This window comes from Gorilla gorilla, chromosome 8 (assembly GCF_029281585.2).
Source record: "Gorilla gorilla gorilla isolate KB3781 chromosome 8, NHGRI_mGorGor1-v2.1_pri, whole genome shotgun sequence".
Classification (NCBI taxonomy): Eukaryota; Metazoa; Chordata; class Mammalia; order Primates; family Hominidae; genus Gorilla; species Gorilla gorilla.
The window spans coordinates 128954706-128975895 of record NC_073232.2 but is presented as its reverse complement, the minus strand read 5'-3'; the positions used below and the strand labels follow the sequence as shown (position 1 = coordinate 128975895).

General features: G+C 47.8%; 2 protein-coding genes and 1 long non-coding RNA gene across 14 annotated transcripts in view; 2 read left to right on the top strand and 1 right to left on the bottom strand.

The window, feature by feature from the left end:
- The window catches only part of HSPA12A (heat shock protein family A (Hsp70) member 12A), a 181322-nt gene extending 169398 nt beyond the window's left edge, over positions 1–11924 (top strand). For all 4 annotated transcript variants that reach the window (XM_019034718.4, XM_004050156.5, XM_031015608.3 and 1 more), the window contains 5 exons: positions 1226–1312; positions 1847–1951; positions 3345–3603; positions 6610–6713; positions 7698–11924. In XM_019034718.4, the coding sequence (XP_018890263.4) occupies positions 1226–1312; positions 1847–1951; positions 3345–3603; positions 6610–6713; positions 7698–8335 (1193 nt within the window). In that variant the 3' untranslated portion in view covers positions 8336–11924. The remainder of the gene's footprint in view (positions 1–1225; positions 1313–1846; positions 1952–3344; positions 3604–6609; positions 6714–7697) is intronic.
- LOC109028576 (uncharacterized) lies at positions 10378–12781 on the bottom strand. The gene is made up of 2 exons (XR_010135292.1): positions 12631–12781; positions 10378–10911 (listed from the first exon to the last, which is right to left on the bottom strand). It is a non-coding gene; the product is annotated as an uncharacterized lncRNA (long non-coding RNA).
- A 60-nt stretch (positions 12782–12841) lies between these two features.
- Positions 12842–20888, top strand: SPMIP5 (sperm microtubule inner protein 5). Of its 9 annotated transcripts, none has more exons than XM_055353280.2 (7): positions 12842–13036; positions 14787–14852; positions 17282–17500; positions 18153–18339; positions 18831–18928; positions 19051–19274; positions 20371–20888. In XM_055353280.2, exons 2-6 carry the CDS (start codon positions 14798–14800, stop codon positions 19194–19196), a joined length of 705 nt encoding a protein of 234 aa, XP_055209255.2. In that variant the 5' UTR covers positions 12842–13036; positions 14787–14797; the 3' UTR covers positions 19197–19274; positions 20371–20888. The 9 variants fall into 9 exon arrangements, with proteins under 9 accessions (XP_055209255.2, XP_018890016.3, XP_018890015.3 ...); XM_019034470.4 differs by lacking the exon at positions 12842–13036 and adding an exon at positions 13105–13190 and having other exon boundaries at positions 20371–20887; XM_055353279.2 differs by lacking the exon at positions 12842–13036 and adding an exon at positions 13343–13737.
- The last annotated feature ends 302 nt before the right edge of the window (positions 20889–21190 follow it).

Sequence of the window (21190 nt, the reverse complement as noted above, 5' to 3'; positions counted from 1 at the left end):
TCCATTATTCTGCTCTTTCCAGCTTCCCTGTAAATTGTTAAATCTCAAAGGCACGAGGGCCTAAGGTCTAAAGGTTAATTTCAGGCTGCAAGAAAAGAATTGTGGGGCCGCGTGCGGTGGCTCACGCCTGTAATCCCAGCACTTTGGGAGGCCGAGGCAGGCGGATCACGAGGTCAGGAAATCGAGACCACGGTGAAACCCCGTCTCTACTAAAAATACAAAAAAAAAAAAAAAAAAAAATTAGCCGGGCGAGGTGGCGGGCACCTGTAGTCCCAGCTACTTGGGAGGCTGAGGCAGGAGAATGGCGTGAACCCGGGAGGCGGAGCTTGCAGTGAGCCGAGATCGCACCACTGCACTCCAGCCTGGGAGACAGAGCGAGACTCCGTCTCAAAGAAGAAAAAATTGTGGGAACTGCAAGCCCCTTAACCTTTCCTGACCTGATTTCCTTCTCCGAACATAGGGACAATGATTTGTGCCCTCTCATAGCCACACAGGCGTCTCCGCCACTCAGCACCTCAAGCCACAGCAGGAGCGGAGGTTGTCCCTGTGTTCATGGAAAAGGCAGCACAGGGGTTTGCCAGGCCCAGACGCGCCACCTTGTGGCCGCAATGCATATTGGCTTCAGCTGGATCAGGAAATGGCCCCCCAGTCTATTTACCCAGGGTCCATGTTAGGAAAACATACCCCAAATTCCTTGTATCAGACAAAATTCCTTGATTTGGAATTGTTTAACTGAGCGCACTGCAGGCTGTTTGGCAGATAGCTTCCTCCCTGGGGCAGCAAAGCCGGGAAACTAGGCGATTTCATTAACCCATTCTCCAAAAAATGTGACCAGGGTAGGTCTCATTTGTGAGTCTCGCTCTGTCACCCAAGTTGGAGTGCAGTGGCGCACATTTGACCACATTCTCTTCTTTCAGTTTTTTTCACGTGGAAAATGGGGATAATAATTCCACGTAATTCCAAGGGTTGTTGTGAGAATCTCATCAGGGTGGGCTTTTCAGCTGGGCACAGGCTAAGCCGAGGAATAGAGGAAGGCCGGTGGAAATCACTTTCTCTGGGAAGAGCTGGCTTTGTGATTCCCGACATCGTATTGACTTATTTTGGTCAAATGTCACTAATGTTCCATCCCTAAATCTCCTCATGCTATTGCCTTCACTGACTGCAAATGATCTCTGCTTTTTCATGCTTTCTTACCCGTCATCATTTTCTTTCTGTCGGCCACTAGCTAAGGAACACATACGGCGTAATCGGCAGAGTCGGACCTTTTTGGTGGAGAATGTCATAGGAGAAATCTGGTCCGAGCTGGAGGAAGGTAGCGTCCTTCAATGTCCTTTGCTCTTGCTGGATTTTCCTGTGCTGCTCGCGAAAAGCCATTCCCATTTGTCCCTTTTGCACTTTTGGAAAATGTTCAAACTCAGTGGGTTCTAAAGACCACTCACGCAGGGAGAGCTCTTTTGGGAGCTGTAATTTTGCATGTTGTAAAACCAGGTAGGGATTGGAATTGATCAGTTCCAGAGTAAGTCTTATGTGAAACGCAGATGATTTTAGGGCACTCACTATTCACGTGGCGGGAAACTGCCCACTAAGTACGTGCCAGGTATGCAGCAGTGTGTGAATCTTAGATTCACTCACCTGGGTTCTCCATCATCCATGTATAACCGTCCTCCTGGGCAGATTGCATTCTCTTTGGTCATGGTTAACTCCTAGAGCTGCTAATTAGCAAAACCATTGTGCTAATGAGAAGTTTTGAGGGCACTTAGCTGGGTCTACCTAGTTACCACCCACGAGCTTGTTTCAGATGGGGTTGGCAAACAGTCTGTGTAAAAGATGGCTGTTTTTGTGCCAGGTGATAAGTATGTGGTTGTGGACAGTGGCGGTGGCACCGTAGACCTGACAGTCCATCAGATCCGGTTACCGGAGGGACACCTTAAGGAACTGTATAAAGCAACAGGTGAGGAGGCCCTGCGGGGCTAATTTTCTTATTCCTGAGCCAATTCCAGGCAGTTCTGTTTTCACTTGTTTCAGATAACTCTCAGTTTTATTCTCTTGAATGCCACTAACATGTGGGATCGTAGGCGGTGGAGGATACTAATGTCTGCTTGAAATTGGAAAGCAAAATGCAATTAAACATTCTTTAAAACACAAACCACCACAACTTGGGTTTGGGCCTAAAGCGAGCCTGTTTCAGATCCTGGCCAAGGGCGCTGGTTTCTGAAAATTCCCAAAGGATGAGATTGCAACTTGATGTTGCCCATGACCGTGCTAAGGTGAACTTTCTAGGGAGGCCTCACCTTGTCTTGGATCAAGATTGCCAAACCATTGGCCAAGTGCAGTGGCTCACGCCTGTAATCCCAGCACTTTGGGAGGCCAAGCAGGCAGATCACTTGAGGTCAGGAGTTGGAGACCAGCATGGCCAACATGATGAAACCCTGTCTCTACTAAAAATACAAAAATTAGCAGGGCGTGGTGGTGCACACCTGTAGCCCCAGCTACTCAGGTGGCTGAGGCAGGAGAATTGCTTGAACTCAGGAGGCAGAGGTTGCAGTGAGCAGACATTGCACCACTGCACTCCAACTTGGGTGACAGAGCGAGACTCTCAAAAAAAGATTGCTAAACCAAAGAACATGCTGTTTCCCTTTTGGGAGGTTGGAGGGGAAAGGATAATAAGTAATTAGAGGATCACACAGGGACTAGACCAGGCCTGCTGATTTTCCAGCCCCCGCCCTTGGATGTCTTGGATTGGAATACCATAATGGTCCTAGTTAGATAAAATTATTGATTTTTTAAAAAATGTAATTGATTTAAAATAGATTGTTGGCTGGGAGTGGTGGCTCATGCCTGTAATCCCAGAACTTTGAGAGGCCAAGGCAGGTGGATCACCTGAGGTCAGGAGTTTGAGACCAGCCTGGCCAACATGGCAAAATCCCATCTCTACTAAAAATACAAAAATTAGCCGGGCATGGTGGTGCGTGCCTGTATCTCAGCTACTCGGGAGGCTGAAGCAGGAGAATCACTTCAACCCAGGAGGCGGAGATTGCAGTGAGCCAAGATTGTGCCACTGCACTCCAGCCTGGGCAACAAGGGCGAAAACTTTGTCTCAAAAAAAAGAAAACACAAAAATAAAATAATAAAATAAAGATTGTTGACAAGAGATTTCTGTAGGGAAAAGCTTCTCCACATGGAATGAGAAGCAGCGCAGGGTTCCAAAGTGTAAGTAAACACTTATAGCTGCCGTCCCATTGCTAAGTGGCTCAGAGATGAACAGGTGGGCCTGTTTCTCAGAGTCTGGATTGGGTTTCTAATGGTTTTTAACACCATGGCCTCCCTTTTTGTTCTCAACTCAGGCGGACCCTATGGATCTTTAGGAGTAGATTATGAATTCGAAAAACTTCTGTATAAAATATTTGGAGAGGATTTTATTGAACAATTCAAAATCAAACGCCCTGCAGCCTGGGTTGACTTAATGATTGCGTTTGAGTCTCGCAAAAGGGCGGCTGCCCCAGACAGAACTAACCCGCTGAACATCACCCTGCCCTTCTCCTTCATTGACTACTACAAGAAGTTCCGCGGGCACAGTGTGGAGCACGCCTTGCGGAAAAGCAAGTGAGTTGGGCTCATCACCTCGGGCTCTGGACATTCTAGCGGGTGGATGGTGCTGATGGGAGAGAGGAGCGAAGTGTGGACTTCGGGTTCCAATCCTACACACTGGCTGTATGACCTTGGGCAAGGGACTCAACTTCTCTTCCCTCAGTTTTTTTCACATGGAAAATGGGGATAATAATTCTATGTAATTCCAAGGGTGGTTGTGAGAATGCAATGAATTCATACATGTTGGGTGCTTAGAACAATGCCTGGGACCTGGCAAGCATTATCTATGTGTTTGCTAAAAACAGAGGGACTATGAAAGCAGCGAAGTTTAGTTTTGGCCCCTGCTGTATCCCCAGTGTCTAGAAGAGAACCTGGTATGCAGTAGGTGCTCAATAAATATTTGTGGAATTAATCCAATGGGAATGTAGGTTTCTTGCCACTCTGAGTCCCTTGACTGATTTTGTGTCTCAGCTTGTTGCAAAATGAATATATTTAGAAAACGGTTTAAAGTCGAATTTAAAAACAAAAGATAAAAATAATAGATTTCTAATATTCTTAAACATCTTAAATTTATATATATAATATCCATCATGAAATGATGACTACAGACAGATTTACCTATCTATCATATTTCATAATTACCTTTTTCTAATAATCCTTTTGTAAGGGAACATGTCAAACATTTATCCTGTAAAATACCCCATTGTCCAGCTTCAACAACTGTCAGTTCCTGGCTAGTCTAAATCCAATTATTTTCAAGCAAATCTTAGAGATTAGCATCTCATCTATTTCAGTGTGTACCTCTAAAGGAGACAAGTTTTAAATCACAACCACAATACCACGATAACACTTAACAATTAATAATTCCTCAATATTATCATGTATCTAATTAACATTAACATTTTTCCATTTGTCTTTTTTTTTTTTTTTTTTTTTTTTTTTTACTTTGTATCAACATCCAAATGAGGGCTCTACATAGCAGCTATCTGATACGCCCCTCGAGTCCCACTAATGTACAGGTTCCCCTCCTGGTTTTTCCTTCACAGTTTATTAGATGGCAAAACTAGTAGTTTGTCCTTAGATTGGAGTTTCCTATCATCTGGGCTTTGCTTATCTCACGTCCGTGGTGTTACACAGCAGGTTCTATCCCATGGCCTTTTTTTTTTTTTTTTTTTTGCAAGTTGGCAGATGGACTTAGAGATTTAATCAGATTCAAGTTTGAATCTTTGGCATATCTGCCTTACGGGTGGGGTTCCTCCTACTGCATCCCATCAGGGGACACAAAATGTCTGCCTGTCTCTCCTTTTGTGATATTAGCAGCCATTGATGATTATTGCCTGGTCCACTAATGCATTAGGGGTGGCTCTGTGGCCACCATCTTGGTCCATCACTCCTTCCTCATTTATTTAGCTAGAATACTCCTAGAGAGAGAAACTTGGCTCCTCAGTGGTTTGGTTGCCCTGAACTACATCTCACTTAGGGAAGACAGGATGAATAGGTTGGTTTTCAACCTCCATTTATGAGTTAAAAAAAAAAAAAGAATCAATTTCCTAGTATCCGCCAAAGTAGCTAATGAATTTTTCCTTTTGTGAGGGCATGAGGGGGAGTATCATTAAGAATTTGAGGATTTAAGCATATTTGATGTATTTTAAACCATGGCAGTTCCATCCTTATTGACACCCACACTGTCCCATCTCGGCCAGTAGGAGCCTTCTCACGTTGGCTCTGAGTCCCTTTGACATGACACTTGTGGTGGTTGACAGTGTCTTTGCCTTCTTGTATGTGAAGACACTCTTGGCTCATCTTGTACATTCCCTACCCCAGGCCTGGAATTGGCCATTTCCCTAAGAAGCCCTGGTTCCTTTTAGTGGAAGTGAAAGCAGATTTCATGTCAGGTCTTCTTGCCCTTGGAGCAGGGCCAGTCTGGACCCTCTTACTGGGCTGATGTTCTCTGCCCCGTTGGTCCCCCACAGAGGGCACGTGTCCTCTGTTTGGAATCCCAAGACCTACCTGCACAGTTCTGGGGCCTGTCAACCCTCCCACTAAGAAACAGGCTGCAGCCAGCCATGGGGTCATTCCATACCACACTGCATTGTCCTTTGGCCTACGCCATGGAAAGGATTCCTTACCAACATGTTCTAGATTCCTGTCCAGCATCTAGAACATGTTGCTGGGAAGCTGCTGATGTGCGCTTTGCATCAGGGACAGAGGCGCCATTTGCTTGGCCTCTGAGAACAGGAGGGGCACGCCCTGTGGGTTTGGGGAATACACAGTCCCTGGCATTTGCTTAGTGCCAGAAAGTTTCCAGAGCGCTTTCACAGACATGGTATTTAACTTCATCTTTACAACAACCCCCGTGAAGGAGGTAAGGCAAGTGCAGTTATCCTTGACTTCCAGACGTGGAGACCGGGCTTGAAGAAAATGGAGTCTAATCTGCCCAAAGTCCCAGAGTTCCGCAGTGGTGGTGGCCAGGCTAGAGCCCCACAATCCTGGATTCCCATCCAGGACTCTCTGCTCCACACTGCTGCTTCTGGACAGAGACCGTGAGGGCCACCTAGTAGAATTAGGCTTACTGTGTCACCTGACAGGTGCCTGGAGGGCTGAGGACATGCACCTGAGCGCACACATGTGTAGCCGTAAGTAGCAGTACAATAAACTCGCCAGGGAGCTTTTAACGTGCTTGAATCCAAATATTGTTGGGTTCAAAGTGTGGTCCTGCAAAACAGACAGTGAGCCCTTTATCTCCTTGTCTTTGCACTAGACTTTGGCCTCCACTATCCCAGGGGAAGGTCGGTCACAGCCAAACTTAAGATACAGAGAAGAGATTATGTCTTAGCTTTTGAGCTTCTAAGGGTCCAGGTCCTGGCAGTTTAGGGTTTCCAAAGGTGCTTTTGGCTTTCAACCCCCTTTCTGCCTGCTAAGATGTGATAGATGTTCTGCCAGGGCAGGTGTCTATGCAGATAAGCCTGGGTATCGTGTAGACCCTCACTGCCTGCTCTTCTCCATGCTATGCTCCTGCAGTGTGGATTTTGTGAAGTGGTCCTCGCAGGGGATGCTGCGGATGAGTCCAGATGCCATGAACGCCCTTTTTAAGCCGACCATCGATAGCATCATTGAGCATCTCCGTAAGTATCAGCCAGGCTCGGCCACTCGGCGAGGCAGAGCTGAGAAAGGGGATGGGCTTTTCCAGCATCACCAGCTGGTGCCTGTGGAGTCAGGTTGGCCTGGATCTGGGAGCCACAGGCAAGGGCCCTGCAGGACTGGGCAGGGCTTGGGCATGTATGGGAGAGGTTACTGGGCATAGGCTCTGGATCCCTCTCCTCGTACTGCAAAGCTGCTGAGAGCTTGTCTCACCCAAGCTTTCCGTTTGGCCTCAAAAGTCAGAGAGCTGGTAATGACAAAGAGGAAGAATTAAATAAACAAACCAAACTTTAAAACAACAAAAAAGATCAGAGAGCTGGAAGCTCTGAGGCAATGTTACCTGAGAGTGGCAGGCCCTAGGAAATGCATATTCTTTGCTTTACTGGGACATGTTAGACATCCTCACCCTGCTAGGGGAGAAGGAACTGTTGTGTGAATCAAAGGAAGTTCTGCAAGACAGCAAATGGAATCTGGCTATGTCATTATCCTGCTACATTGGTGGCAGTACCCAGGGACACATAGCAAACTCACCAGGACCTCTTTCAGTATCCTGTCCCCCGCCTACCAAATCAGACTCTCTAGGAGTGGAATGGGATTTTTATGAAAATCAGAGAATTCTATTTATAACAACCTGCCTTGACTTACCCAACAGAACCACAGGTTTGGAGAGCTTTAGGAGTATTCATTTATGCAAATCAAATTCTACTTAAAATTATCACCATGTATCTGTTAAAATGCATTTCTACTTAGCAGCAGCTCTGGCTTTTATTCCGTAACATACTGGTGTGCAAACTCCCTTTCTTTAAAAGACCAGTTCTGCAAAGATTCTGTTCAAGGAGCTCAGAGTAAGCCTGCCCTCCCAGTGGCCCAAGTGGCCTTATCCATTCCCCACAGATGCAGGCAGCCCAGTTCCCCCTTCCTTGCTGGCTTTTGGTGACAGGACATTCTCCCTGCCTCTTCCCTTCCAGGGGACCTGTTTCAGAAGCCCGAGGTGTCCACCGTCAAGTTCCTCTTTCTGGTGGGCGGCTTTGCCGAGGCGCCCCTGCTGCAGCAGGCGGTGCAGGCTGCTTTTGGGGACCAGTGCCGGATCATCATCCCCCAGGACGTGGGCCTCACCATCCTCAAGGGTGCTGTCCTCTTTGGCCTGGACCCCACGGTCATCAAGGTGCGCCGGTCGCCGCTCACCTACGGGGTAGGCGTGCTGAACCGCTACGTGGAGGGCAAGCACCCGCCTGAGAAGCTGCTGGTGAAGGATGGCACTCGGTGGTGCACCGACGTCTTTGACAAGTTCATCTCTGCCGACCAGTCTGTGGCTCTGGGTGAGCTGGTCAAGCGTAGCTACACCCCGGCCAAGCCCTCCCAGCTGGTCATTGTCATCAACATCTACAGCTCTGAGCACGACAATGTCAGCTTCATCACTGATCCCGGGGTGAAGAAGTGTGGCACGCTCCGCCTGGATCTCACAGGGACCAGTGGCACTGCGGTGCCCGCCCGGAGGGAGATCCAGACCCTTATGCAGTTCGGGGACACCGAGATCAAAGCCACAGCCATTGATATAGCCACTTCGAAGAGTGTCAAAGTTGGGATCGACTTCTTAAATTACTAACCCTCCCGCCCCGCTGCCTGTCCCCTTGGACTCAACTTATCTGCATCTGCTGACCTCAACCTTGACTGTTCTTTCCCTAACCTTGACCCTCACCATTGCCCATGTGAATTTCAGCAGGGAAGATGAGAACAATCAGGGCTAGAAATAATTAGTGACTTTCGAGGGCACACTGGAGTCAGAAAAACAGAAATTAAGATTAAGGTTTAGGCATAGAAAATTAAAGGATCCTGGAGGAGCAGCTAGTTTTCATAGGTACAAAAGTGGTGAAATGGCCACGGAGAAGGGAATCAGTACATTTCTGCAGCAGTGGTTGTGCTGCTTTGAACAGATCTCCGTTATGTAGAATTTAGGATGCCCTATTGCTGTCTTTCTAGATTTAAAATGAGATCTTTGAACCAGGAGGAGATCTTCACCTGAGACTTGTCTTTCTAAATTTTTTGGATGGCCATCAATATAAAATGCCACCCATCTGCAGTTAATTTCTTTTCCTCATCATGTGATTAAAAGTGGTGATTCAGTGGGAACTGGGAATGTTTTTAGCTGGTGGTAGAAGGCTGCCTACACTGGGCACTGTTTTAGATTCTCATATCATTTAAATAGCAAGGAGGTTCAGGGAAGAATAACCGTAGCCTTGGGTAATCCACTAGGGCTTTTGTGAGTAGGAGAGCTGATACCTCACATTCTTAGCAGGTGAAAACTTGCCATGATGGAAACAGATAGTGAAGAGTTACTGACGTATCCCAAATTATATGCTGTGACATAAATTCCCAGCATGCCCAGCCCTGATTTCTGAGTTCATAAGTAATTCTAGTGAACCTTAGCAGGAATTCTGGGTAAGAAAATGAGGTTGCCATTGGTCTTGTTTGCATCACCAAGACCAGACATCCAGAAGAGCCCCTCACTTTGAAAAGCAGACAGATTTTAAATTAACCCCCTCCTTCCCACTCACCTTCATCTCCCTAAGAGTTTTGGCCATTTAATTCCACATTTTGAAAGGAATACATTGGTGAAATTTGGGAAGAGAATCTGTGCTATGCAATGTTTCATTAAAATCTTCAGTTTTTCAAGTCTCTCTAAAAATAATTTGTAGATCTATACTTGATGTATTAAGTCAGTTTTTTTTCACAGCGGGCCTGTGGCTCGCCTGCATCAGAATTGCCTGGGTGCGTGTTCAAAACAGGTTCCTGGATCTGAGCCCTTTTTAACTGAGGCCGACTCTTGGAGAGGGGCACCAGAATCTGCATTTGTAGTGTATACCACATCGTGGTTCAACTGAAATTCGAGAAATACTAACCTGAGATTTTGTTGAAGTTCACACACAGATCACAGCCCGCCCTCTGCAGGTGTCCCCTTTGGGCTCCGTTAGGAAGAGGGCTTCCATGAGAAGGTGACCCCATACCTTGCCCTCTTGGTCAATGGGATTGGGGCTCCACCTGGCTTGGAGATGGCACTTTTAACCCTCACAGGAAGGGCCAGGGGAGGAAAAAAATTGCAAGAAAGCGACACCAAGAACGGAGCTGACTGAGGAACCAACTGGAGGGTCTTCACTCTCTCCTTCCCCACTGTACAAAACCAGTTTTCTGCAACATTCAGGAGCCAAATGAGGAAAAAGAATCAAGAATCTGACTCACAGCCCATCTGATCTGTTCAAAGCTGTCTTTTCCACCTGCTGAAATTCATTAAATCACTGGAGGCATGCATAATGAATGGAGAATGAGTGAACTTCCAATGCAACTTGGATTCACAAATGAATTATCATAGCCAATATGCAGATTTTAAACAGCATTTCACATTTCATTTGACCATGTCTTCTTTTTCGCATCGCCTGCTGCAGAATTCCCTACTAGAATGTGAAACAACGAACAAACCACAGAACTTAGAGTGTGCTGGTTAGTCACATAACTTAGTAGCAGGATTGTGTATCCAGGCACAAAGGTGTCTTTGCTAATGTTCTCTTGCTGCCTGCCCTGCTTCAAATGCTAAATGGTATGGGTCTTTCTTTGTTGCCAGCCATATTCTACAAATAAGACTTTTCAATATAGTTATGAGTAATATAATTTTATGTACATATAATGTTAGAATATTGTACAGAATCTTGGTTTCTACGATGCGCTTTTCTTGTTTCAAAAAGAGGAAAATGCTTGATTTTTGTTGATGATACTTTTGTTACTGTCCTTAACTTTCCATAGTTTGGTTTCTTAATTGTGCTCACTAAGCATCGATTTGTGCTGATGCCAAGCTATGGACTATGTACGCAAGACCGAGCAATAGACAGAGGTGCCTAGGGTCCGAACACACTGAACGCATGTGGACCGCCTGGATCAGGAGCCTCATCAGACCCTTCTCCATGCACATCCTTCCCAAACAGCCACAGATTCCATTGAAAGGAGCAGATTCTATCAGTTCTTCTGTGCAGACTTTAAGAGCTGAACGTTCTGGTGCTGGAAGCCATGTGACTGTGCAGAACAACCTAAGAAACCCTTTGTGTCCTGAGGGGTCGTTGACCTCTCCTTCTGGGTCAGAGCAGTCACTCTGAGGGCAAAGCGTGGTCCACTGTGTGTGATGTTTTCAGGATGCTAGGGTCAAAGAAAGAAACCAAGTGGTACATAAGCCCAGCTTTTCTGCTGGGCTAAGTGTAAGTGTGAGTAACATGGTCAAGCCCCTCTTTTTTGGGCTAATGTAAAGCCTTTCCTGCCTTGCATTAATGCTATCTCCCTGTGTACTGTTTCTCTTAAATGAGCAGATAGAAATCTGCAGTGTTGGCAGATAGGTGATGGAGAGGATGATAATTTTATCTTCTGGCCACAGAGCTGCAGCCCCAGTTGTCAGAGTCCTTAAATGAAATCCCCAAATCCATCCCTCCTTCCCTACCCCCACTGGAATATTCTAGAATAAGAGCACTGGATAAGTACACTTGAACACATTTTTCTAACCTTAGAAAGTATCTACAAGGCCTGTTGTCTTGACCCATTACTCAATTGTCCCTGGCATATTATCTGATCTTCATGTTTCTTGGAAGCAGAATCATCAAGGCTTTCCTTTGTAACGGCCCTTTCTGTACACAGCAGGCATGAATAAATGCTGAGTAACAGACAAGTTACAGACAGGAGGGGAAAGAGGAGGAACCATACAACTGTTTCTGCAAAATGATGGCTGAGTCCAGATTATAGAGGTTGCCTTACCCTTAGAATGTTATTTAGACCAAGTTTAGCTTTTAGAGTCCAGGTCTGGTTCATTGCCAGGGTAGCAAAGAATCGCATGCACCAATGTAAACAGGAGTCAGAATGCATTATTAGTCAAAGATCGAATTTCACATTGTAGAGATGTATAGCTGTGATTAAGCTGCATATGTATGCTGGGAAACGGCTTAAGTGGATGGCTAATATAAAAGTTGTTGGCCATAATGTCACACCTCTCATCTGCTTGAAATATGGACCAGTATTCTAAAATATCAGCTATTGGGGTCTCGTTCACTACAAGATAAATTCAAACTTCACAGAACTTTGCAGCAGTTCACCACCAGACGGGATTGTGTCTGCAAACTCCCTTGTCTTCACAGACGCCTAATAAAGCAAAACTCTGAATCTCATGTGGCCCAGATTTTTTTTTCCCCCATCCTGGGTTTGCAAACTGCATGATGGACACATCAGTACTGATCTCCCTCTCTACCCCATCTCAGGTGGTGAAGAGAGAGTTTCAGTTTTTTCCAGGTGCTGTAAGTTTTCTTAAGTTATTCTAACAAGACTAGGCCCTTTGTTTGCTGGGAACCAAGGCCCCATTGATGTGCACAGAGCCCCTTTTCTCTGGAAGAAAGTGGTCTAGCCAGAGGGAGGGCAGGTAAGCAGAGTGACCACTGCCAATGCCACTGCACCCCAGTGTAAGTCATTAAAACATGCAGAAGGCCTGGCTGGGCTCTTGCCCCTGGGCATCCCAGCCGTCACGTGAAACTGGCCGTGTCCAGAGCCTACACCTGAGTCGCCCTCCACAGTTGGCTCTGAAAGCTTCCTCATGGCCGGAGGTATGTTCTAAATGGGGTGATAAAAGAGAGGTATAAATGGTGGTGGGCTCCACCAGCCTTCATTTGCAGTTCAATTTTCAGAAAAGTAGAGGTAGGGAAGGCCGGGAGGTGCAGCAAACAAGCGTGTCCTGGAAGCAGCGCAGCTTCAGCGTCATTTTTTGTAAAGGGAGCAGCCAGCACATGCTGGTTCATAGGGCGGACATCTTGGTGGGTTTCAATCCAATGAGAGGAAGTCTGGGTGTCCCCCCAAGGGTGATTAGAAAGAAGGATGACTCACCTTCCCCAGGTGGACAGCCACTCCTCTCTGCCTTCACCTGTCCCGGCCACCTGAAAACCTGCCCCTCCTAACAGGAGACAGGGAGGGAGGGGCTGCCAGGCCCAGGAAGCTCCTGTATTGGAGACGCCAGGGTCCCCCAGGCCTCGCCTCCTCCCGCCCACTGCCGGCCCCGCCCCCTGTTGCCGCCCACCCGCTTCCCCGGCCAGACCTGCAGGCCCAGGCGCCGCAGTGGCTAAACCCGCAAAAACGCCCGCTTTGACTTAGAGCCCTCCGCATATCCTTCCCCTGGCTGGGGCAGCCAAGGCGCGGAGGACAGCTCCGAGGCCAAATGTTTACTGCGCAGATGCCCGACTTTACACCGGGGTCCGGGCTGTGCCGGGCGCTGGGGGAAGCGCCCACCTTCCAGGTGGGACCCCGGGAGGAGTGGGGGAGGGGCAGGCTGGCGGCGGTGGGGCCTTTGTGCTCCTCGGGGTGAGCGCACAAAGGCCTGGTGGAAGGCAGGGATCCTGGGCGGCCGGGCAGAGGCCAAGTGGGCACCGGATAGCGCCAGCCCCGCCCAGGTGAGCGCTGAGGTGGGATTGGAAGAGGGTGGCTAGGAGGGGCCCTACTTTCTACCCACTCCTAGCCCCCTTTCTCAGGACACCGCCTCTCTTCCCACCCTCCTCCCTGCCTACCTCCTCCAGGCAGGCTTATACCCCAGCTGATGCTTTTGGGCAACATATCCTGTCCCTGAGAGTTTAGAGGTCATCTGTTCGCACCCCCTTTCACTCTGGCACCCTGAAACCAGTTACCTAACCTCTCTGTGCCTTATTTTTCACATTTATAAAATGGGGGTTCCAACAGGAACTCATTCTTAGGGAAGCTGTGGGGATTAAAGGAGAATGCGGTTCTGCTGCAACCACATGGGGATAGCCAGTGTTCCCTGTCTGTTGCCTTTTTAAATTGGGGAATGGGTATAATATAGCATTTATATCATGGGGCTGTTGAGAGGATTAAACAAGCGTGGAAAGCTTTCAGAAAAGTAAGCAGGTGGTCAGTATGGGTGGGACATGGCCTCACAGCCAGGTCTGTCTGACTCCAGGCCCAGTGCTTCCTCCCAGGAGCCAGGTACGTGATGCCAGGGGTTAGAGTGGCCTAGACGCGGCCCAGTCCTCACTGCTGTCAGCCTGGCGGGGGCTGAACTGTCTTAACAATCCCCATCATTGCTGACTAAGCCATGACTGTGGCCCTCTCCTCCACCCTGAATCCTCTTCTTCCAGCCTCAAAGGCATTTCTTTAAAGAGATGAACCGGCTCAGCAGGGCAGGACTTGGCAAGGCCTCAGCCCACCTGGGGGGAATGACGAGCGATACCCAAAGAGGGAAGGTGTCTTATTGCAGAAACAGCATCCACATAAACTGATGTTTCAGTGGAGCCCCCTGAAGCAGAGGGTGGCCTCTGCTTACCCTCCTTGGACTCCATGTCTGCCTTTTGGGACTTCCTGATTCCTTCAAGCCAGAACTTCTTCTCCCTTGTGTGTGTGTGTGTGTGTGTGTGTGTGTGTGTGCGTGTGCCGGGGGGGGGGGTGGGGGGAGGCTCCTGAGCATTACAGGATGTTCAGTAGCATCCCATCCCCCACTTCTGACAGCCAAATATACCTCTGGACATTGCCAGATGTTCCAGGGGTGATGGTGGGGGCTGGCAAAAATCACCACTGCAACCTGATTTCACCTGGATCAAGAAGGAGGTCTGGGGGTGTGTGGGCCTCATCTCTCTCCTCCCCTGAGGCTCATGAACCTAACACAGGGGCTTCTGGGCTTGCTCAGAAGCTTTGCGTTCCCAGCCTCTATCATGTTTCACGGCCGTAGTATGAGTACAGTTCACAATTGTTGGATGGAGGGGAGGGTGCTTCCAGGGAGAAGAGACCCTGGTAGGTGTGATTTACACACTGTTATCCAAGTTAACATAAAAGGTGATGGGCCCTTGGTAATAGGTCATTGGTTTATGACTGAAGCCAGCTGTGTCGCTGGCTTTGGGTAAGATGGTAGTTCTGCCTCTCAGCCCCAGCCCCTGGCAGTCATTCTTCCACTCCCAAGAGCTTGTGCACACTCAATAGTGATTCCTTAAGGCAGTGACTTTTGATGAGACCGTTTCATTCCCTCTTCCCTCCACTAACAGAGAGCGAAATCATGGAGCCTTCCAAGACCTTCATGAGAAACCTGCCAATCACACCAGGCTACAGCGGTAAGTGTGGACGTACCCTGCAGCTGTGCCTGGCAGGGGAACCCGGGTCCTGGTCTCTGTCCCTGCCTTGACCCACTGTCTGTGTCTGTGCAGCCAACTGGAGCAGTCTAGGTGCTCTAGCTTTTGAGACATGCGTTGAGAGCATTCCATCGCTGAAGATGGCTGATGGCCAGGTTCTGAGGGGCAGAACTTAGACCACATGTCCCAGAACATGGCCTGGTATGCAGAGGAAGCACTTAATGCCTGTTGAATGAATTTGGACCAGGATAGACACAATGTGATGAGGATAGACACAATGTGATGAGGATAGACACAAGAATAAGTAGAGGCCCTGTTCTCCCCAAGTTGGTTTTCTCAAGTCCTCCACAAAGGTTATTCTTGTGCGCCCATCCTTTCCTGCATCCCCTAGAGGAAGGCTGGCCAACTGCCCTGGTCTACCTGGGACTGCCTTTGTCCTGGGACTGCCTGGGACTTTCCTTAACACTGAAAATCTTGCATTTGGGAAACTCCTCAGTCCTTGGCAAACCAGGACGATTGGTTGCCCTACCTAGAGGCTATTCCTCCTCAGGCTTCTGGGCTACTGAGAACTTACTAAGTCATATCCATGTGGGTGACAAACCCAGTGGTCCCCGCAGACCCTCGGCTCTCCCATACAGCCGTTCTCAGGAGGAGTAGTACTTGGGCAATATTCCAGGGTTGCCCAACCTCACTCTGGTCCTAATGGCTGGTTGAGAATAGGCTTTGGGTTCTGACAAGCTGAGGTTCGAATCTCTGTTTGGTCACCGTCGATGAGGCTGTAAGTAACGTGCCTCTCTGTGGTAAGTACAACATTCTGTAAAATGGATGTATTTGTTTTCTAGGACCACTGCAACAAATTACCACAAACTATGTGGTTTAAAGCGATGGAAATGCATTCCCTCACAGTTCTGAGGCCAGACGTCTGAAATCGAGGTGCCCGCAGGGCCAAGCTCTTTCTGAAGGCGCTAGGGAAGGATCCCACCTTTGCTTCTTCCAGCTTCTGGTGGCCCCAGTGTTCTTGGCTTGTGGCAGCATCTCTCCAGTCACTCTCTTCATCCTCACATGGCATTTCCCCCTTTGTCTCTGTGTCACAAGTCTCCCTCTTCTTTCCTCTATAAGGACATCAGTCATCAGATTTAGGACCCACCCTAAATCCGGGATGATCTTATTTTTAGGCCCTTAACTTAATTACACCTGAGAAGTCCCTATTTGTAGATAAAAGCACATTCACAGGTACCAGGGGTTAGGACTTGGATATATCTATTTGGAGGATACAGTTCAACCCACTACATGGGATACCATAAGATTGTTGTGAGGATTAAAGGAGCCAGCGTACATAACCTATTTTAAATGTCTTGGTCCTTAGCGAGACTCGATAAAGGTAGTTCGTATGTTTATGTTTGTGCATATATGCACTAATATAAAACCTAGGCAGACCAAAGTCGGCCCTGATGGCAGGGAAACCACTGTGGCAAAGCCCCTAGGGTCTTCATAATGTTAGGATATCTTTTAATCATCCAAGGGTTGGGGAATCTGGGCGATGCATGGAAGGCTTCCAACACTGTCAAGATTAGTTTAGTAATTAGATTCTTCCAGAGGGGGTTATTGTAGGGCTCTGAGGGTGAGGATTGCTACTTTCAACTCTGAAGCCAGGTTTTGTTTTCCTGGAGACCATGGCAAAAATGTTGGGTTTCCATAAGGAGAGAGATTTATTTATTTATTTTGCAGTTTGAAACCAAGTTCTTAACCAGTTTTCCTCATTTGTTCTTCAAAAAAAAAAAAAAGGTTTTATTGTGACAATATTATAGTACTTAGGATTCAGCCTCCAGTTTAAGTAAATAGTTGTGTTTTACCCATACTAATTGTAATGATTATATGTTACTTGGTGGGAAATGGTGAAAAATTGTGCTGGGGTGGGTCTTGCAGATAATGAATTTACCTTTTTGTGTAATAGGGCTCTGCTTTTAATAAGCCTGCAATTTCCTGATGGTCCGGCAAGAAAGATCCCAAATTGCATTTGGGAAGTGTCGAGGAAAATAAGCTTTCTCTCTAAAAAGATGAATAATTTCAATTACTCCTTAGACTATCATTTTGGCCCATTAAATGCTTTCCCCATTTTCCGTCAGGCTGACATCAGGGGCTTTGCTATTCAAAGAGTATTACTGTCATCGCCTTTGTTGAAATGGGCCTTCCCTCCCCAGCTCCAAGGTCATTTTTTGTGGCCTTGGGAGGGCCCCGCCGCAGTGGAAACAACAGCACTGCTTGTATTCATGGCCTTTGGAAAAACGTAGTGCTGTTGGCTGAGGAAGAAATGCCAAAGGGTGGGCTGAAATGCTGGGGAGTTTAGGCGGGCTCTGAATTCCTTGCTGGCCAGTCTTGCTGAAGGCTGTGATTCCATTCGGCTCTTGCAGGCTTTGTGCCGTTCCTCAGCTGCCAAGGAATGTCCAAGGAGGATGACATGAACCACTGTGTGAAAACCTTCCAGGAGAAAACACAGCGCTATAAAGACCAGCTGCGGGAATTGTGCTGCGCAGTGGCCACTGCCCCGAAACTGAAACCTGTCAACTCCGAGGAGACGGTCCTGCAGGCCCTGCACCAGTACAATCTGCAGTACCACCCCCTGATCCTGGGTAGCAGCGCCCTGAAACCATTTCCCCTCACCCCTGGTCACCCCTGCAGATTCTCATAGGCCAGCTGAGCTGCCCCATAGCACCCAGAATCCCGCACCGTTCCAAATCCCGGGGGTCAGCGCCAAATCCAAAGGCTCCATTTCTTAAAATGAGAAAGATACATTTCTTTTTCTTTCTTTCTTTATTTTTTTTTTTGAGATGGAGTCTCACTCTGTTGCCTAGGCTGGAGTGCAGTGGTGTGATCTCGGCTCACTGCAACCTCTGCCTCCCGGGTTCAAGCGATTCTCCTGCCTCAGCCTCAGCCTCAGCCAAGTAGCTGGGACTACAGGTGCATGCCACCATGCCTGGCTAATTTTTGTATTTTTAGTAGAGACGGGGTTTCACCATGTTGCCGAGGGTGGTCTCAAATTCCTGACCTCAGGTGATCTGCCTGCCTCAGCCTCCCAAAGTGCTGGGAGTACAGGCATGAGCCACAGAGGCTGGCCAGAAAGAAACATTTCTAGGGGAGGGGGCACAGTCCTGGTTAAGGAAGAGGGTGCTGGTCTGAGAACTAGGAGACCCTAGGCAAGTCACAAGTTTTCAGGCCTCAGCTTCTGGGTCAGTGGAAAACATTTTTTAGTTACTTTCTGTGTTCCATGGTGTCTTTTTACAGAATGCAAATATGTAAAGAAACCTCTCCAGGAGCTCCCGATCCCTGGCTGGGCAGGCTACCTGCCGAGAGCCAAGGTCACTGAATTTGGCTGTGGCACGAGATACACTGTCATGGCCAAAAACTGCTACAAGGACTTCCTGGAGATCACGGAGAGGGCCAAGAAGGCACATCTGAAACCATATGAAGAGTGAGTCTGGCTTGGGTCCGTACCCCAGGCACAAGATCAAAGGGAGAAGTGCAAACCCAGGATGGGGGTTTACCAGATGTCCCCATCCCAGCACTAGGACTATTTGTGTGTGATTTGTCTTAGAGAAGGTGCCTCATTTGTAGTTTCAGGGCTTCCCCAGTAGGCAGGTGCCCTCTGCTCCCAGCCTGTGCTCAGCATTCCCCAGCAGCTCTACCTGTGGTGTTTGCTGGTTTGCAGGGAGGGGATGGGAGTAAAAACCAGCAGGGCTACCATCCTGGCAGTGGCTTAAGGCCCAAGGGTGCTGAGTGGCCTCAGCTTTCTCTTCTGCGAAATGAGGAGGATGATCTTTACCTTTAGAATAAATTGTAAAGAAATAACATACCATGTTCATATATTTACTCTTATATTTATGTATTGTATTTTATTCTATTTATTATTATTCTGTTCTTAATAAAAATTCCATAACTTTGTGACTTCTGTTCTTGTTTTAGAATATACGGAGTTAGCTCCACAAAAACTTCTGCTCCGTCTCCAAAACTTTTGCAGCATGAAGAGCTGCTGCCAAAATATCCCGATTTTTCTATTCCAGGTGAGGAGAAATGTCTCTTTCCTTCCTACTACCGTTTTAAAAAGGGGATGAAATGTTTGCAGTGGCCTTTCTGCTTAGCTGGGCCAGCTCCCTGCAACTCACACGGACGGTTTCTCTCCTAGATGGAAGCTGCCCTGCCCTTGGAAGGCCCCTGAGAGAGGACCCCAAAACTCTGCTGACATGTGGCTGTGCTCAGAGGCCAAGTATACCATGCAGTGGGAAGATGTATCTAGAGCCACTGTCCTCCGCAAAGTATGCAGAAGGCTAGAAGCGCAGAGTCTCCCAAGGAGGTGAACTTTAAGTGGGGCTTCCAAAACCTGCCGTTCTCATGTTGGAATCACGCCCAGTGAGCAATAAAGAAATTTAGTAACAAGAATTTTGTAACTGCTGCCTGCATCCTGAGTGGTTGACAGTTGCATGTCATTAATGATAAAGACCGTTTTTTGTCATGTGGGAATAAAGAGGCTGCTTCTCCGCATGCTAAAGTTTCTTGTGCGGGTTTTCTCCAGGTTATGTTGACCATGAGCTAGGGTTCCTAACCCCCGAGGTAACACTGCAGCCAGGCCAGGATCTTCACTGAAGACCTAGCCCAACCCTCTAACCAAACAGTCCCTGGGTCCTGGCATGTTTCTGACAGCGGCGCAGACACCACGCCCACCCCAGCCCTGGTTTTCCAGAATCCCAGTCCCCAGGAGGGTCCAGTTGGCAGATACCAGCTATATTGGTGTGATAGGGCTGCCTCCACAAAGTACCACAAACTGGGTGGCTTAAGACAACAGAAATTTATTGTCTCACAGTTCTGGAGGCTGGAAGTCCAAAACTGGGGTGTTAGCAGGGCCAGCTCCCTCTGAAACCTGTGGAGAATCCTTCCTCAACTATTCTTAGCTTGCTGTGTTTTGCAGTCACGTTGGCATTTCTTGCTACTAACTCCAGGCCCCCTGGGTGCCTCTCTGCCTTCACATGGCCATCTTCTCTCTTTTGTTTTTTTTTTTTGAGACAGAATCTAGCTCTGTCACCCAGGCTGGAGTGCAGTGGCGTGATCTTGGCTTACTGCAAGCTCTGCTTCCCGGGTTCACACCATTCTCCTGCCTCAGCCTCCCGAGTAGCTGGGACTACAGGTGCCCACCACCACGCCCGGCTGATTTTTTGTATTTTTAGTAGACACGGGGTTTCACTGTGTTGGCCAGGATGGCCTTGATCTCCGACCTCGTGATCCGCCTGCCTCGGCCTCCCAAAGTGCTGGGATTACAGGTGTGAGCCACCGTGCCCAGCCACACGGCCATCTTCTTACAAGGACACCAGTCGCACTGCATCAGGAGCATGCCCTACTCCACTGTGACCTCATTGTAACTCATTATACCTGCAATGACTCTAGTTCCAAATAAGTCACATAAAGTACGGGGACTAGGCCTTTCACATGTTTTTTTTTTTTTTTTTTTGAGGGACATAGTTCAAGCCGTAACACTGGATAACATCATCTTGCCACCAGCAGGCACCCTGACCTCCCTCAGCAACCATCCGTATGCAGAAGAAATAACAGCTCCTGGGACAATGAGACCGTTGTCATCCACTCAGAAATGTGCAGAGCCACACAAGGCAGCAAGCTGGGCCTGGGAGGTTTTTTCCAAGGCAAGAATTTTCACCTGGACATCCTGGGCTCCCATGATTCCATGGGTAGAAGTCAGAAGGTCAGAGAACTTTGATGAGAAAACAAGTTACATCATTGTTTTCACTAACCTCCAGGTGAAATTTAGTATTTCCTTCCTTGATGAATGCAAGCAACAAACCACTGCAGGACCTGTCACCTTGGCCTGAGAGCAGTCACAGATGTTTTTGTATCACGTGGCTCTGGCTGCAAACAGCTGGAATGATGTTAAAGCTCATCTCTATAATCATGGTGGTTATTACAGTGACTATATCTACTCTCTCACATAGTGTTATTCAATATAAGAATAAAGAAATGGCTGTATTATAAATTTGTTCTTTTTAATATTTTGATAATATTTCAATATTGTTTCCATTGTAATCTTATGTATTTTGCTTTAAACATTTGGAAATACTGTTCTGACAAGAGGCCCACAGGTTTCACTAGACAGCCGTGGGTCCCCGCCACAAGAATGGTTAAGAACCTTTGTCCAGGAAAACAGCCACGAATGTGTGTAAAGGGAGATTGTCACACAAAACCAGATAACAACACCTTCCCCACAGGGTTCAGGATTATGGTACATCTCATTATTTTTAAATGATATGATGGAAAAATGG

Bases quoted from the DNA above. Each gene is read 5' to 3' on its own strand.
- SPMIP5 (XM_055353279.2), top strand. From the start codon at position 13,680: ATGGCCTCACAGCCAGGTCTGTCTGACTCCAGGCCCAGTGCTTCCTCC. The intron at 17,501-18,152 runs GTAGCAGCGCCC...GTCTTTTTACAG, and splicing joins GTACCACCCCCTGATCCTGG to AATGCAAATATGTAAAGAAA. The intron at 18,929-19,050 runs GTGAGGAGAAAT...TTTCTCTCCTAG, and splicing joins TCCCGATTTTTCTATTCCAG to ATGGAAGCTGCCCTGCCCTT.